The 17040-nt window shown below is 43.9% G+C and overlaps 2 protein-coding genes across 11 annotated transcripts in view; one reads left to right on the top strand and one right to left on the bottom strand.

Moving 5' to 3' along the window:
* Positions 1-451, top strand: part of LOC145653190 (calpain-2 catalytic subunit-like) — a 2337-nt gene extending 1886 nt beyond the window's left edge. For all 4 annotated transcript variants that reach the window (XR_014119544.1, XM_081706162.1, XM_081706163.1 and 1 more), the window contains exon 4: positions 41-451. Coding sequence is in view for 3 of the 4 variants with exons in the window: in XM_081706162.1 (XP_081562288.1) it covers positions 41-65 (25 nt within the window). In the remaining variant the exon portion in view is untranslated. The remainder of the gene's footprint in view (positions 1-40) is intronic.
* Positions 1-16918, bottom strand: part of aars2 (alanyl-tRNA synthetase 2, mitochondrial (putative)) — a 17067-nt gene extending 149 nt beyond the window's left edge. The window contains exons 1-23 of one of the 7 annotated variants that reach the window (XR_014119541.1): positions 16651-16918; positions 16381-16569; positions 16104-16249; positions 15587-15778; positions 15152-15296; positions 14853-14998; positions 14585-14693; positions 12635-12673; positions 12329-12440; positions 11898-12025; positions 11350-11494; positions 10737-10906; positions 10396-10509; positions 9918-10058; positions 9515-9652; positions 9330-9433; positions 8923-9031; positions 8233-8358; positions 7944-8054; positions 7752-7835; positions 7486-7599; positions 458-7354; positions 1-122 (exon numbers count right to left, since the gene is read on the bottom strand). The exon at positions 1-122 is cut by the window's left edge and continues 149 nt beyond it. Coding sequence is in view for 4 of the 7 variants with exons in the window: in XM_035520853.2 (XP_035376746.1) it covers positions 7163-7354; positions 7486-7599; positions 7752-7835; positions 7944-8027; positions 8233-8358; positions 8923-9031; positions 9330-9433; positions 9515-9652; positions 9918-10058; positions 10396-10509; positions 10737-10906; positions 11350-11494; positions 11898-12025; positions 12329-12440; positions 12635-12673; positions 14585-14693; positions 14853-14998; positions 15152-15296; positions 15587-15778; positions 16104-16249; positions 16381-16569; positions 16651-16896 (2973 nt within the window). In the remaining 3 variants the exon portion in view is untranslated. Of the gene's footprint in view, positions 123-457; positions 7355-7485; positions 7715-7751; positions 7836-7943; positions 8055-8167; positions 8359-8595; positions 8628-8922; positions 9032-9329; positions 9434-9514; positions 9653-9917; positions 10059-10395; positions 10510-10736; positions 10907-11349; positions 11495-11897; positions 12026-12328; positions 12441-12634; positions 12674-14584; positions 14694-14852; positions 14999-15151; positions 15297-15586; positions 15779-16103; positions 16250-16380; positions 16570-16650 lie in introns of those variants that run through there. The other 6 variants (XM_035520853.2, XM_081706158.1, XM_081706157.1 and 3 more) reach the window with 6 other exon arrangements.
* Between the last annotated feature and the right edge of the window lie 122 nt (positions 16919-17040).

Consider the following 17040-nt stretch of genomic DNA (forward strand, 5'->3'; position numbering starts at 1 on the left):
GGACATTACACGTGTCTGAAGATCTGTAACCTGTGTCCAGATGTGCTGGCCAACGCTGGAGTTAAGAAGTTGGCTCTATCCATGTTTGAAGGCAGCTGGAGCAAAGGATCCATAGCAGGAGGCTGCTTGGACAACAACAGAAAGACAAAAATACCCCAACATTTACCCCCACCCCAACTGCATTACACTAACTACCACATCATTTACCCCCACCCCCAGCTGTATTACACTAGCTAACTCAGCATTTACCCCCACCCCCAGCTGTAGGACACTAGCTACCTAAGCATTGACCCCCACCCCCAGCTGTAGGACACTAAGTTCACTAAACTCCCATTCTCACATAATTGTTTTATTAGTAGGTAAAAACTGCAAGGTCACCTTAGATCCAAGACCTTCTTACTCTGAGTAGATCATTATGCATATGCAGACTTAAAGGCTTGACACAGATCTGACTTACATTTCTGATATCACTTGAGATCTTTTCCAAATGCTTTCTGGATTAACCCGCAGTTTGTGATTAAGATGAATGAGGAGGACGACATCGCCCTGGATGGTCAGACAGGCTGCAGCTTCATGGTGGACCTGATCCAGAAGAATCGGCGTCAGATGATGAATCTTGAAAAGGCCCTGTTCTTCATTGGGGTCACCATCTATAAAGTAACATCCATTACAAGTGAGCATGAGCGTGCAAAGGATTTTTTTTTTTCTTAAAGAATTTTCCCCCAAACTGACACTTGTAATGAGACCCAGATAAGCAGGCTTCCAAAACTCCAGTCATGGTATAAAACTGTCTGTTGGAAACAGTCAACTTACTGTCTAGTCCTTTATTAATTTAATAACATTTATTGGAGCAGATGAACATTTAAATGGTGCAGTGGAGCCAGTAGGTGTTTCAGAACCCTGAGTACTTCAGTAGACACAAAATTGCTCATGTGTAACCGTAATGAACAAATATAGATGAACATGCATTAGTTCTGAATAAGATCTCTTTGTTCATGACAAAGACACTTATAGGCCCTGATCTCACCAAACGTTCCCTTAATTTCTTCCTGTTTGCTTCCCGCAGCTTCCTGCAGAGGTACGTCCACAAAACAACAGATAACCATCCACGTATCTGCTCATTCAGATAAGCACCCACTTTGATTCCATAGCTCATGTAAACACAGATCAGCTTTGTTGGGGAATAAAATATGGGGATTGACTGAGAGTCTCAAGGATGGGATCAGGAATGACTGTAGTAAGACTTCCTGGCCAGTTTGCTCATTTTCTTTCTGGTTGGATGACTGTCAGATCACTTACCTCAGTACTCAGGGCAGAAGAGTGCTTACCTAGGGCAGAAATTCTTCCAGCGCAACACCTCGACGGCCCGCTCGAAGACCACCAACAGGCGCGAGCTGTGCAGCTACTTTCACCTGCCCCCTGGCAAGTATGTCATCGTCCGTCCCCCTCCCCCTCCCTTCAGACCAGACCAGAACAGAGACTTCTGCCTCTGTGTCTTCAAGACGCAGGACGACTTAAGGTGAGTGCCAGGTCATGGACAACTTGGAACAAGGAAGCTGTTCCAGAATCAGTAAACCCGGATGCTCAGAAACCCCATTGGCCAGTACGCAGCTGAAGTCAGTAGTCCAGCATTACAAAAAGCCCTCAAATTTTGGAATTACATCACATTGAGGTGCTTACTTTGTCCATCAATCTCTTTAAGGCCAATGAACATCCTGAACAGGGAGATCATGAAGTGCAAGTTCTCGTTGCACCCATATTTGACCTTTTCCCTTCTCTTAGCATTTACAGTTATGGCATTTAGCAGGCGATCTTAGCCAGACTGACTTACCAGAGCGCTCGACTGTGGTGTTCATATTTTATAGGTACAGAAATACATACTGAAGGGTTTAGCCTGGAGATTGCTGCTATATGGTTAACCTGCTGGATGTATCCTGATAAATGGACACCAAATAGAACCAGGACTAATAATACCACTAATACCACAAAGAGACCATTACCACTAACGCCATTACCAGACACCAAATAGGTTCAAGATACTACCATTAATTCTACCAAGACATTAACAATACCATTACTATACAACTACTAATAGTAATAATATATTTAACATCTGGTCTGACATACCATCTCCAGTAATTCCTGTAATGTTAAAAACTTTTCCAGATTGAAAAACATGAAACGTAACATGTAATGCAACATAATTCATTAAGGATTAAATTCATTAATTCATTAACTTCGGCTTATAATTTTTCCTTACCATTTTCTACATTGCATAGTATTCCTGGTCTAGAATAAGTGCTTTTAAATTCCCCACTTTTCCATACCTGCTCAATAATAGCATAGTTTCTCAACAAGAACTCTTGGGATCCTATCCAGTCTGTGTTGTATTGTATAACAGCTCCCAGCACACCTGAACCAGGTATTCAAGGGTGGTAAAATGCCACTTTTCACGCTCAGAAAAGGATTTAACCTCTGACCTCAGTACTGGAAGTTTAAACAGGTGGCAGAGTTTAAATGTGGGTGTGTATACTGCAGGATTCTCTCCGAATAACACACTACACCAAATCCTGGTGGCTTACTACAGTAAACCTGAACTCATCATCGACTTTGATAGCTTTGTGTGCTGCCTACTTCATAGAGCATGTTTATTAAGTGCCTGATATAAACTGCTGAATTATGCTGGTTTATTGGCCATTGTAATATATTGTATATTGTTTTGTGAAAATTGATCTGTTTATTCTTGGATGCAAAAATATTTAAGATATTGGACAAGAATGGATTAGGCGAGGTACAGTTCAACGTGGTGGAGGTTTGTAGTCAGTTCTTTATAATTTTACACACACAAACTGGCTCCTCCTACTAATTCAGAAACCCTAGGTACTACAGTGAAATGTTTACTATCTGTACAGGTTTAATTACAGTACACTGGAGAGAGTGAGTGAGTGAGAGTGTCCGTCCGTCCAGGCTTCCAGAGGAGCATAACATTGCTTAACTGTTCTGTCTCCATCTAGTGGTTGAGTGTGACTTTGTTCTGAAAGAGGCCCATTACAGGTCCAAGCCAGCTAAGCAGTGCTATCTAACAAGAACCAGCACAACCTTAAGGACATTCACAAAATGCAGCGAAAAAGATGTAAAACACAGCAAACTAACTCGGGATCATCCTAATATGACATGTGTAGAATTCACTATAACCAGGAGAACACTCCAGTTTTGAACAGTATAAGAAAAGATTTTCTGTTCAGTGTTTGCTACAGTGAATACTACTACTGATGAAACACAGTCAACATGGCAATGTCTAATTAGAGATTATTTTTAATCATGTTATTGTTGCAATATCTTTCATTATCATCAATGGAACAATATTTTCTTCTGTATTATCTTACTGTGCTTTGGTTTAATATATATTCAAAGTTTCATCTGCAAAGAAAAAAAAAACTAATCAAGAACATAAAATTAAATAGATATTTTATTAAAATAAAAAGACAAAAAACAAAAACAGAAGTGCTAGCGCATTTTGCAAACAAAGGTCAAGGCCGAAAAGACGCGAGTGCGAGTAAGGAGCGTCTTTTTTTTTAGCTAGCTCAGATAAACAATTAGAATCCTTTTCCCCAGTATATTTGAGGCACTAATTTCTTTGATAAATTCTTCTAAACCTTCATGTATGCTTGATCCAGTCCCTACTCATTTACTCAAAGAACTAGTGCCTATTAGTATAGAACATGCTTACTATAATGAACTGTTCTCTTGGCCTGGGTTCTGTTCCCAAATCATTCAAACTGGTGGATATTAAACTGCTAATTAAAAACACTAGTCTTCATCCACATCTTTTTCTTTGCGTGTGTGTGTGTCCCAGAGAATATTTTAGGTTTATTATATTTTATATTTCCTGATTTGCAGAGATTATATAATGTCCTTCATCAGGTAAACTTAGAATTCTCAATTTGAATATTAATGTTTATAAATGAAGATTATTTTTCCAAATTTATGTAGACTTCTGCTCTGTTACTGACCTGTTTGACATGTAGTTGTTTTAATATCATATTCAAACTCAGTGCAGCCCTCTTCAATGTGTGTGATAAGTTATTTCCATGCGTGTTCTTGCTAGGAACAAATGCGTGCAATCTCTTTTTAAATAAAAACACACTTATCTAAATAAGTAGCAATAGCTCTATTACTGAGAGGCCCCATGATGATTAGTGACATGTGTTACTTGCTGCTGAGTTATAATTTAACACCTACCGCTCACCAGCTGGATTCAAAGCAATGTGGTAAATACTGATCAATTCAATCGTTGACGTGTTTTCGGGCTAGCCATTCAACAGTTTGTATAGTGGGAGGCTTCATTGTTCTCAAAGATAAGTTTCCATTTTCATTTAAACCAATAGTTACTCCATGCAGGTTCTTTGGAAATCCATGTTTTCTGCAAGAGTTTTAACTTCTGTGGAAGTTGGACTAGTCATTCTAGGATAAAGACTTCACCAATATATGTGCATGTTCCACATATGCCTGGTCCAGATGTTTGATGTTAATGGCTTTCAAAGCTATTGCTTTTTCTGTACTGTATACCCTTTCCCCCTTTAATCTCACAGACTACATCTAACCTAACTCACCTGAAGCTAAGTTTTGATCTGCCTTCTCATAAGCACTCATCTGTGCTATACCTCAAGAACTCAAGTTCTTCTGTGTCATTGGATGACCACTTAAACTTTGTGGAACATGTCAAATCTATTACCATCTAGACACTTTCACTAGATATTAAAATGTTCCTGCAGGGATTTGATTAAATTCAGCCAAAGGAGAGTTAGTGAGGTCATGAGGTCAGACAGGAGTGGTACTCAAGTTCAGTCCAAATGTATAAAAGATCCGGGTAGCAAAGTGTGACTAACCACTTCTCCAGACTGAGGTTAACCTTTTTTTCCAGGTTAAATTCGCAGCAGGCATGGCAACTTGATGAACTCATTAGGAGTTTGCATTTATATTCCCTGGAAATACTACAATTTAATACTAGTCAAAATAGACCTGCCCGAGGTGAGCTCATCTAAGATTGCTTGATTGCCACACATGCTCTGTTCTCCCCTGCCCAGACCTGCCTGTAACTTTTCACAATAAGGCTGTCTTAATGCTTTCTGTGGAATGGTGTCTCTGAGAAAATACCACCTTGTATATGTTTGTGCTGTCCTATCAAATGTTCTTTGGAATTCCCTGCTTCTGGCAGAACTGTAACTTCCAAGGAACTTGCACCAGTTATTCCACAATAAATATTTGACCACCAAATGCCCATTTTTCCCATGTGCTTAGTCAAACCAGTGTTAGATGTCCTCATAGGATCTGTTGAATGGCAACTCTCTTGCCTACACTGATGCAATACAGTGGTATTGCTTTGAAATTTTGAAATGGTTTCACACACCCCCCGACTCTGCTTGAGAGTCCAGTGGCTGCCTGCTTTCCACCACTCCATCCAACACTTGGTTCTGCCATAGAAACCCAGGCAGAAGAGAGACGGATGTCATGAACTGACTTAGTACAACGGTTGCATCCTATTACAGTATCACACTTGAATTCAGTGAGCTCTTTAGGACCCATTCTTTCACAAATGTTTGGAAAGACTGCATGGCTCCCTCTATTGGACGTTTTTTCTGTTTCAAATAAAATTGATTTATCTATAACAACTCTTTGAATTAAAGCACTTTGAATTGCTGTCAAGTATGAAAAGTGCTATATAAATAAACTTGTCTTGACCATCATATGTGCTTCTTAACAGCCCTGATATGCAATCCCTGTTGGCTGCCCCTGGTGTACCATCACTGGGGTCCTTTGCATACATCCAAATCAAAACAAAACAGGTGGAGGTCAAACATCCAAACCAAACAAGGGGTAGAAGATATCTTGCTTGAGGGAAGACAGAAAAAGTAGCTGTCGGATGTTCCACCCCACAGTGGGGCTCTCTCCGAACGGATCTCCAGATAGATCAGAGAGCACATTTTACCACACAGGCTTTAAGTTGCAAACTAACCTGGGATTGTCAAACTTTCACTGGCCACAGTATTCCAAATCATGTGGAGGAAGTGGAGAGCCAATGAAGTTCAGGAAAAACAAATTAGACAAAGCATGCCAACAAAGGCCTTCTGCTCTCAATAGCATATAGGGTGAGCTGAAGGACACTCCAAAGACTGGAGAAGTCAACTCCCATGTCTTAGGCCAACAGACACTGACGAACTGAGCAAAACCCCTTCCCCCCGGTATAAGGCGAGTCTGCTAAGACAAAGGGCAGGCTGAGCAGGTGCGTCTGTGCATGTGCATATGGAAAACATGTTTAGCACAAGACCTTAATAAACCATACTTAATATTTAGTATAGTTTGTTACATTACTGTACGCAAAATATTTAAGACATTGGACAAGAATAAATCAAATTAGATTGAGTTCAAAATTATGGGAATTTAGTCATATCCACAGTCGTCCAAACTGCCAAAACAGCTCCTAAGTGTACCACCTCCCTCTAGTGGTTGAGGAGAACTGCAGGCCTTGCACTACTTTGCCCAGCTTTTAGGATGCCCATAGTACACAGTTAAAAAGGAACACAAAACAAGCGGATCCAGAACCTTTCCTCCCAGTTGGACTAGTTTAAAAGTAGACTATGAGTACACCATAAGAGATATCAGTGCAGTGTTATCAATGCCACCAAAAATATCTGCCATTCCAGTGCATGTTATAGCTCTGTCCTCATAAGTAATCTTTTTATAAAATCATCTTCAGTTTTCATCTGGGAAAGAATGCTAATGAAGAACATAAGAAAATAGTTTAATTGGATATATACTACAGTGCAAGACTCCTTTTAAAACAAAGGAATAAGATGAAAGATGAGGGTTTCCATGTCAGACGTCAACATAAATCGAATTTCAACACAGAATTTAAATAATTTACATTATAGTCAATTTTGTTTACATAGTCACGTTAACAACTGAAGCTGTTAAAAGCTATTGCAGTCCATGAGCCACATTCGTCCACAAGCAATTCAGGGTGGTAAGATTTATTGTGTGGGGTCTTCCAAGTTCAGGGTTTCAAGATCTGTTCAGGGCTTTCAGTTCTGTGGGTGTGAGTGTGTGAACTTGTTGTGAGGGTCAGACTCACGTTGAGCTCTGTCCGTGTGCAAACAGAGCCTCACTGAGTGTGAAGTGCGTGTTGCCGTTTGCTGTGGGCAAACTCCTCAGCCCAGCGCAGGGTCTCCTGCAGGTGGGCGACGTCTGTCGCCGTGCCGACCCCTTTAGCCACGGTGGCTGAGCCCCCCGCACTCCCCCGCAGACGGCCACAGACAGCCAGGGCCCACTCACTCGCAGACACAGCCGTCTGACCCTGTACGGACGGAGAGAGAGAGAGAGGGGCGATTGTAAACGTTTCATCTTGGCACCCCAATGAACTGTACTTGCATTCGTGAAGGAATTTATGCATACAAGTTTGTTGGTCTTTGTGTGCGTGTGTGTTACCTTGGGCACCTGGCAGGCACACAGCACTCTTCCTGACGGCTGTAGGTGAGAGAGGAGCATGATGAGAGCGTGTGGCGCTTGTTCACCGAGCTGGTTCACCGTCTTCATCACTACCTGCACAATCAGCACCACCACATCGTTACTTGAAGGAGGCAGCTGTGGGAGCACATGTGAAGAGAAACGTACGAGAGAAAAGGCAGACGGGAAACAGACAGTTTCCTTTCTGGCTCTTCGGAGGAAAGGGGAGAGAAAAAAAAGAGAGTTACTGATTTGGAGTCAGTCTCCAGTGTGTCCACCAGCACTGTTTTATTCAAGTGTCTCTTCAACAACTCATGAGCTTTGGCTGCAGCCTACAGGGCAAAAACACACACAGCCATCCCATCATCACAGGATAAGCACATCAGGAGAGCAAAGTGAAAAACGGTTTTCATTGAACTCGAAAATGTATGTGTGTGTACCTCTCTGATTTCTAGTTTTCTGATGGTAGTGTTGGTCCTCCTCTGTAAAGCTTTCAGTCCTGTCTGCAGCTCTCTCCTCTGCCACTGTGGAATAGGAGTACCCTCAACAGCCTGACACACACACACACACACACACACACACACACACACACACACACACACACACACACACACACACACACACACACACACACACACACACACACACACACACACACACTAGAGGGAGTCGAAGGAATTGGAAGTGAGGTAGAGATCTAGAGGGAAAGTGGAGCACGAAGATACATACGTCCGTAAGCAGGCCGACCTCTTTAGAGAGCCTCTGAGCACGCTGTAATGAAGGGGCGCGGTCAGCTGCAATGCGCGCAGTCAGAGACTCCACCTCCTCCAGGAGAGCTTGCCCCGCCTCCCGTGCCTATGCAACAGGAAAGTAAATACATTTGCTCGTAATGCATTAGTGGGCGGCGCTTGTCTTTTCAGTACATGGGCACAAGCGAGACTACAGGCTACGAAAACTCAGCCTACACCAACTAAACTGTTAAAAGTAACCCCTACACAAACGACAGTAAACATCTGGGCAGTTATGCAGTAAAACATGGGACTACTTTGTAAGATGCAACAATGAGAGTGTGTGTTATTGTGTTTAACTCACCTGTTTCTTTTGAAAGTAACATTAGCAGCTGTCTACTTTTAAATGAGCAAAAATAGAAATGAAAAACTACTAGAAATTGTGTACAACGTTTATTGAAGATAAAATTGTGTTACAGTTTTATAAATTTCTGCTCTCTGGAGGCTTGTGTGCACAGTCTGCCCACAGCACACAATGAAGCTCTACTATAGACCTTGTGGCAAAATCCAAACATCACAGGCTGTCCCTCAGAGATTAGATAAACCCCTCAGGAAACAGAGTGCCCTACAGGCAATAAAACCTTCCTGAACTCTTTAGGAGCAGTGCTAAATGGCAACCATTTTACCCCACCTGTTTGGCGTCATCGCCAGTAACTGCAACGATGCGACTGATGCCCTTGACCATCTGCCGCTCAGAAGTGATAACGAGGTGCCGGATACCTCCTGTCCGTAGCAAGTGCCTGTTCACAAAATAAATACATTCATTTCTGCTTAGGCCAGTGCTAAACAACAAACTGAAGTTATCAAATGCAAAACTGCATTCCCTCCTCTGACCCACTGTATTTTACTCTGGAGTGACTTAGGAAATTTTCTGCTTGTTGAACCTGACATGCTGAAGGCAATCTCTCAGATGTGGCCACTCATCAACAGCAGGGCCTTGTGTTACTGTGGGCAGCACCTTGCCCACTGGAATGTAGGTGGACATACACCAAGTGATCGTTGGCCATTGGTTGACTTGCGTTTGGAAAGGAGGCTTACGTGCCACAGCAGAGCTCCACAGAAACTCGTCTGGGTGTGTGATCATGGAGCAGTTCTGAAACCGGCAGGCCCACGGACACGACTCGCACCGGGTCTGGATACACCTAAAGAACACACAGCAATACTTCCACATCTCCCTCATACCTCTCACACACAAGCTAAGACATGTTGATGTCAGATGTTACCTCATCCACAGTCCTCAGTCCTGCAATCTCATTTGCTCGGGCTAGAGGGACTTCCTGCGTGTGTACCACGTGGTTTTCTTTAATAATTCTTTGGATCAGCCTCTCCACTTCCTGAAGCTGGGATACACTCAGAGAAGACTGCACACACACATGCATACGCACATATGTGCGTGCGCACGCGCGCACACACACACACACACACACACACACACACACACACACACACACACACACACACACACACACACACACACACACACACACACACACACACACACACACACACACACACATTTTTACCTTTTGTACAGGACGCTAGGAAATGGTTATGAAGTGGCTTTATCGCTCATGGGTTGGTCCAGGTGTGCGTTTGTGGCTCTGCTCCAAGCATGCGTGATTTTACCTTGGAGCTGAAGTCGAAGCGGAGCCGGTCCGCTGTAACATGGGACCCTCTCTGGGCAACCCCTGACCCTAGCAGCTCCCGCAGGGCAAAGTTCAGCATGTGTGCGGCAGTGTGCTTCTCCATGCAGGCCACACGCCGAGTCTACAGCACACGCATGCGTTCATGTATTACTCAACACACCCTCCAGCTCTAGAAAACAGCAATCAGCACACTGTTCGTGCCTTCACAGGGGCAAACCTTTAGCTTCCCCCCCTACAGTAATTATGCTTTTATGCATTATTGAGACTGTTTAAAGGTTTTGAGACTGCCTGTTAACAGGCACCAATTAGTTACTGCTATATAGTAGAAGTGTAAATAGAAATATATTCACATTTTAGATTTTTAGATCACAATGAAAATCTAGACAGCAGGCACATGTGTGTGTGTGTGTGTGTGTGTGTGTGTGTGAGAGAGAGAGAATGCGTGCATGAGAAAGTACCTCATCCACATGAAGCTGTATTTGGTCTCCAGTTCGCAAAGTCTCTGTTGCAGTGAGCTCATGCACCACATAACCACCAGCCAAGCGCGCACACTCCACAGGGAACAGCACATCCTGGAAAACACATATGCTGTGTGTTAGGAACTCTAATCTCCTCTTGGAAAGTTTCATGTTTAACCTTGACGCAATGCATTTCTGAATTGGCTAATCAATGTGTGAAATGAAGTAAAACATCTGTGCGGTGGCCTCCTCAAGCAAGAAGCAAAGAAACGTTGAACACACACGCATGCACGCGCTGCTCCACCCCCGAATGGGGCGGAAGCTCAGTGCTTTTCTCCAACCTGCAGTCCGTCCTTGGTGAAGTAGCCCTGGTCGTGCGTCTGGCCGCCCTGCTCCGCGTAGAAGCAGGTTCGGTCCAGCACCATCCCACAGCGCTGGCCTCTCCCCACCTCAGACAGCAGAGACTGGTTACAGTACAGCGCCATCACAGTGGCACTGCAGCCAGGAAACACTGAGACAAAGAGAAAGCAGGAGGGAGGGAGAGATAGAATGAGAGAGAGAGAAAATGTTATAATGGTTCGTTCAAAAATTAAAGACATCTTTTAAAACTTGTCCCCCTCTTAGAAATTCAAATCTGGCAGAAACAACATATTAGAACATCTAATCTCCAGGCAGAAACTAGTGCTCCTGTGGATTACCTGTTAGAGTAAGCACACAGGCTGTCAAAGATAAATATGTATATTGCACTGAATAAGAGCGTCTGCCAAATGCTCTAAACGTAGAAACTTTGTACTACAACTCTCCTCACTGAATCCATGTACTAGAAATTTTAATTTCTTGATAGTTTTCAACAGAGTCTGTAACAGAATCTATGTATTAATTTCTTGAGAGTCCATGTACTAGAATTTTTTTATCTCCTGGCAGAAGCAATGTTAGAAATTCTAATCCTAGTACTGTAGGTGCCGTCCTGCTGCAGACTGTAGCTGTATTTAAATGAGTCGTCTGTGTGAGGGACTCCTCTGCTCTGAAGCTCCGCCAAACACTGCAGATCCAGGTGGAGCCCTCTCTCACCAGCGCCCCCTTCAGACTGGCCCTGCAACTACAGCAGAGCAAGGCTTCAGAGCCTGCACGCCTGACCACAACACCTTCAGTCAGCAATAAAGCTACATTTACACAGAGAATGACACTTTGTCCTGCATTATCTAATCAAACTCTGATCTCATCCTTGAAGCCTTAGGAGCAGCATGGAAATAACTATGAATTCCAGTTTAAATTCAGTGTGTTTTTATATAAATATAAAAAACACACACACCCAAACAATCCACTTTGTGAACACATGCCAACCTAAACATGCAAATATTTAGCCATATGAACTGGAATACATTGTGCAGACATCACCACAGCCACTGTTTAGGGTAATATTTCCTGATCCACTTATGCAGCCCTGAAAAATCCCTTGACCACCCCCGAGGTCAAGGAGGACCATGCTTGTCCAGCTGAACCTTCTCTTGCCGAGCTGCGAGCCGCTCCAGGCCGAGCCGGTCCAGCGTTGCGCTGCGCTCCTCCAGCATCAGGTAGATCAGGTCCAGTGGGAAGCCTAGGTTATGGTGCAGAGCCCAGGCCACAGGGGCTGCAGAACAACAGGGGTGGGGGATTGAATGGGACTATCCACTGAAGATCTTTATAAGAACAAGGCTAAACAGGGGCCAGTTTTTAGGACCTAGACTAAGGCACCTAAATCCTTTTAAGGGTCTCATTTAGTCCTAGTCTATACAGGAGGTTTATTAGAACATCAGCATTAGCAGAGCAGCAATTCCGAAGTTTAATCTGTGTTTGGAGACCCTAGTCTCTAAATGCTTCTAAAAGCTCAACAGGGGCTATTTCACACAAGCCATTTAAAAAAAATAACATGTCGGCGTTTTAGTTTTTTAACCTGGGAACTCATCATCTCTGTCCATTTTACTGAGCGTCCTGTCGATCACTCTTCTACCCTGCCTCAGAGAGGCAAGGAACTGAGTCTCATTTATATTAATAATCTCCACGATCTGGAGAGAGAGAGAAAAAAACAACAACAACAGGAATGAACATGTTCTTCAGATTCTTTCAGTGACTTATGAGAGCCTATAGCCTGCTCTCTACTCAAAAACACAGCAATCTATAATTTAAAATATTAAAATGAAAATTTGTTTAGAAAGATACACTGTGTTACTCTGTGTAATGCAACACTGCACACACTCACCCTGTCCATCTCAGTGTGCAGCTCAGGATAGGCGTCACCCTGCATGAGGAAGGAAAGACAGAAATAAAAACAACAATGATTCTCCTTATGCCACCTTTCACACCCAACAGATTATGGTAACGTGGAGTTTTGACCAGTCAATGAAAAGACAGCATGGTGGCCCTGGCGTCAGCAGGAAGTGCCGAGTGACGTTGCGTTTTGGTTCCTATAGACCTCATGAACAGCCCTAAAAACCCAGTAATCATTTCATGCCTTTGTGTACTGAGCAACGGAGACTATTCCCATCCTGTCCTCAAATTCACCACATTCACAAATCAACAACATTCAAGAATCACTACAAGGAGATTCAATTTAGGTGTCAGGATTATTCTTAAATATGCATAGAGTCAGAAAGCTTTCTAGCCATGGGTGGATCATGGCAAGTGTAGGTGCACAAAAGCCCTTTTTTTTAGCTTGTTCAAGGGACAAGTAACTGTCCCTATTCAAACAGGATCAAATGACACCTACATTTCTTTTTTTTAAAAAGATTCAAGGACCAACACAGAATTCCCTTCATTTAACTTGTGTGTTGTAAGACATCCAGTCCTCATGGTTGTCAGACTATCGGTTAGATTAAGTGACCTACCATTTCCATTACATTTTACACATAAATATTACAGAAATACACTGCCTGACCAAAGAAAAAAGGTCACACTAATATTTCGTTGGACCGCCTTTAGCTTTGGTTACGTTGCACACAATGCAACGTTTCCACAAGCTTCTGCAATGTCAACATTTATTTCTGTCCAGAGTTGCATTAATTTCACCACCCCCCAAGATCTTGTATTGATAATGCAAGATTTGGACCACTGCACAGTCTTCTCCAGCACAGCCCAAAGATTCTCAATGGGGTTCAGGTCTGGACTCTGTGGTGGCCAATCCATGTGTGAAAATGATGTCTCATGCTCCCTGAACCACTCTTTCACAATTTGAGCCTGATGAATCCTGGCATTGTCATCTTGGAATATACCCGTGCCATCAGGGAAGAAAAAAATCCATTGATGGAATAATCTGGTTGTTCAGTATATTCAGGTAGTCAGCGGACCTCATTCTTTGGGCACATAACGTTGCTGAACCTAGACCTCACCAACTGCAGCAACCCCAGATCATAGCACTGCCCCCACAGGCTTGTACGGTAGGCACTAGGCACGATGGGGGCATCATTTCAGCCTCCTCTCTTCTTACCCTTATGTGCCCATCACTCAAACAGGGTAAATCTGGACTCAGACCACATGACCTTCTTTCATTGCTCCAGAGTCCAATCTTTATGCTCCGTAGCAAATTGAAGCCATTTTTGCCAGTTAGCCTCACTGACAAGTGTTTTTCTTAAGGCTATGCAGCTGTTTAGTCCCAATCCCTTGAGTTCCCTTCGCATTGTGTGTACGGAAATGCTCTTGCTTTCAGTATTAAACATATCCCTAAGTTCTACTGTTGTTTTTCTACGATTTCATTTCGCCACACATTTAAGTGATCGCCGATCACAATCATTCAAGATTTTTCTGACCACATTCCTTCCTTGAAGATGATGTTTCCCCACTGTCCTTCCACTTTTTAATAATGCATTGGACAGTTCTTAACCCAATTTTAGTAGTTTCAGCAATCTCCTTAGATGTTTTCTCTGCTTGATGCATGCCAATAATCTGACCCTGAAACAGATTAACATCTTTTCCACAACCACAGGATGCGTCTTTCGACACGGTTCTTTAACAAATGAGAAGCGACTCACTGCATTAATTGGGGTTAAATAACTTGTTGCCAGCTGAAACAATCACCCATGCAGTAATTGTCCAATGGGAGGCGCTTACCTATTTGCTTAGCTAAATCCAGGTGGTGACCTTTTTTTTTTTTTGGCCAGGCAGTGTATTTACTGTAATGTTACAGAAATCAGTAATCAGATGCGAGTCCTCTCACCAGTATGTGAGCCACAGTGGGCACCAGGCTTGCCAGTGCTCCCTCAGGAGCCTGCAGCACCTCTGTAGAGAAGCGCACAGCTCGACGAAGAATACGCCTCAAAACCAGCCTAAACACACACGCGCGCAGTTACACACAGACAGAGAGACACAAACCTTTTTTGAGCTGCAACAAGCATGAAACTCTATGGGAGCAATTAATTATACACAACATATTACACTATTGTGCATGCTGTGCATGGAGGACTGGTCGGTTCTAGGAGACTCACTCTGCTCCGGTCATGCCAGGATGCACTCCGTCCGCGATGCACACACACAGAGTGCGAATGTGGTCAGCCACCACGCGGTACCCCATGTCCACTCTACCATCATCCTCCTCCCCCGTCCTGCCTCTGTATGTAGGGGCTTTACTGCACTACACACACACACACACACACACACACACACACACACACACACACTATTCATTACCATATTTTAAAATACTGCAGGTTGATTAAAATGAAAACAAGAGGAGTGAGAGGTACAAGTGTGTGAAAGGGGCAGCGAGCAAGAGAGAGCAAGAGACCTGGTGGATGGCAGACAACAGTGGTGTGAACAGGTCCGTATCATAGTTGGAGCGTTTCCCCTGCAGCACCGTGACCAGCCTCTCTAGACCCATTCCTGTGTCCACACTACACATGGGCAGAGGACGCAGGCCTCCGTCAGCCTCCCTAGACACACACACACACACACACACACACACCCCTTCAGTGCCATCCACATGCAATTACAATATTGCTCGGGCAGTTTCAACCCTCTATCACCTTAGCTGACATCAACCCCAAAACACACAAGTCCCAATCATCAACCAGCCCACATCCATAATCAGTGAACTTTTACATTTGCTTCCACATGGAATATCCTCCTCAGTTGACACACATTCAGCCTCTATACTGAGAGTCTGATCCCAGATCCTACTTCACATAGATGTTACAGATGTGACAGACGCAGTTGTATTTGCCTGCTGTACTGCATAAACACCAAATTCCAGATCTCCACCACGGCTGGACTGCCAGTGTTGATGAGCGCCCCTGCGTGACGGCTGCCCACGTGGTCGTAGTGGATTTCAGTGCAGGGGCCACACGGTCCCGTCTCACCCATCTCCCAGAAGTTATCCATCATTCCAAAAGGGAGCACATGATCCGGACTGACTCTGGAGGTGGGTTCGAGGGGGGGGAGATGTAAAGCTTAGTCATACAATTTTATCTAAACAAATGTTCAACTGCTAATCAATTTCTGAGTTACTGATGTGTTGTGCCTTGTATGTGAAAGATGTGAACCCTACATGGAATTTCACCAAGACTAATTTCTCAAATAAATAACTATACCTGGCCAATAACACGTTTGTGATTCTTATGGAATAACCAAAAGACTTTAAAAGACATGAAGTTTTCAAAGGTTCCAATTATCAAAGAACAACTTGATAAGCCCAGGGAAAACTTGAGTAAACATTTGTCCAGTATGCTTAGTAAAACTACCCCAGGCTGAGCCAGATCTGTCGCGTCTCCTCATCGGCAGGCAGGCCATTCGCTGCGTCGCCCGAGAAGTACGAGACGTACAGGCGCTCGGCAGGAATTCTGTACACCTCCGTTAATAAATGCCAGGCCATCGCACAAGCTTCCACCTAAAAACAATAACTATGGTTACGACACGCAACTCGCACACGACTGCAAACCAGAGCAACGGTTAAAGCACACAACTCATATACAGGAGACAACGACACAACAGGGCATTAACAAAGGCAGGGGGACGAACCTTGAAGTAGTCGCCAAACGACCAGTTTCCCAGCATCTCGAAGAAGGTGTGATGGTACACGTCCCTGCCGACGTCCTCGAGGTCGTTGTGTTTACCTCCGGCGCGCACGCACTTCTGACTGTTCACCGCGCGCCGGTAAGAAGCCATTTCGCTACGCGGATCCGCACAACCCAGTAAGATTGGCTTAAACTGCGTGGAAAGTTAAACAAATATTATATATCCACTAACATGCCAGAAACAATGGTGTCCAACACAGCGACTCGTTCCTACCTGATTCATTCCCGCGTTTACAAACAGAAGACTTGGGTCGCCCCTCGGGCGCACAGGTGAGGATGGCACAGCCCGGTGCTGGTGCTTCTCCTTGAAAAAATCGATAAACATCCGTCGTACCGTTTTGGATGTAAAGTGTTCGTGGACCTGAGTGCCTGACGGTGTCGAACAGCTCCTCACGCCCCCTGATAACTTTGTGAAAGTGACGCGGCGCCACAGGCTCAGAGCACGAATGTGGGCAGCCATGCTGCCGCTAGGCTTAGCTGTGACGTCGATTAGGAGCGACCGCTGAGTGTTGAGGACGGTGAAACCAGACACGGTTTATAAAACACGATTAAAGGAAAAAACAAACAGATTGAAGGAAAAAACAAACGTTTGTCTGCAATACAT

Source organism: Electrophorus electricus, chromosome 23, assembly GCF_041902795.1.
Source record: "Electrophorus electricus isolate QZ-2024a chromosome 23, ASM4190279v1, whole genome shotgun sequence".
Classification (NCBI taxonomy): Eukaryota; Metazoa; Chordata; class Actinopteri; order Gymnotiformes; family Gymnotidae; genus Electrophorus; species Electrophorus electricus.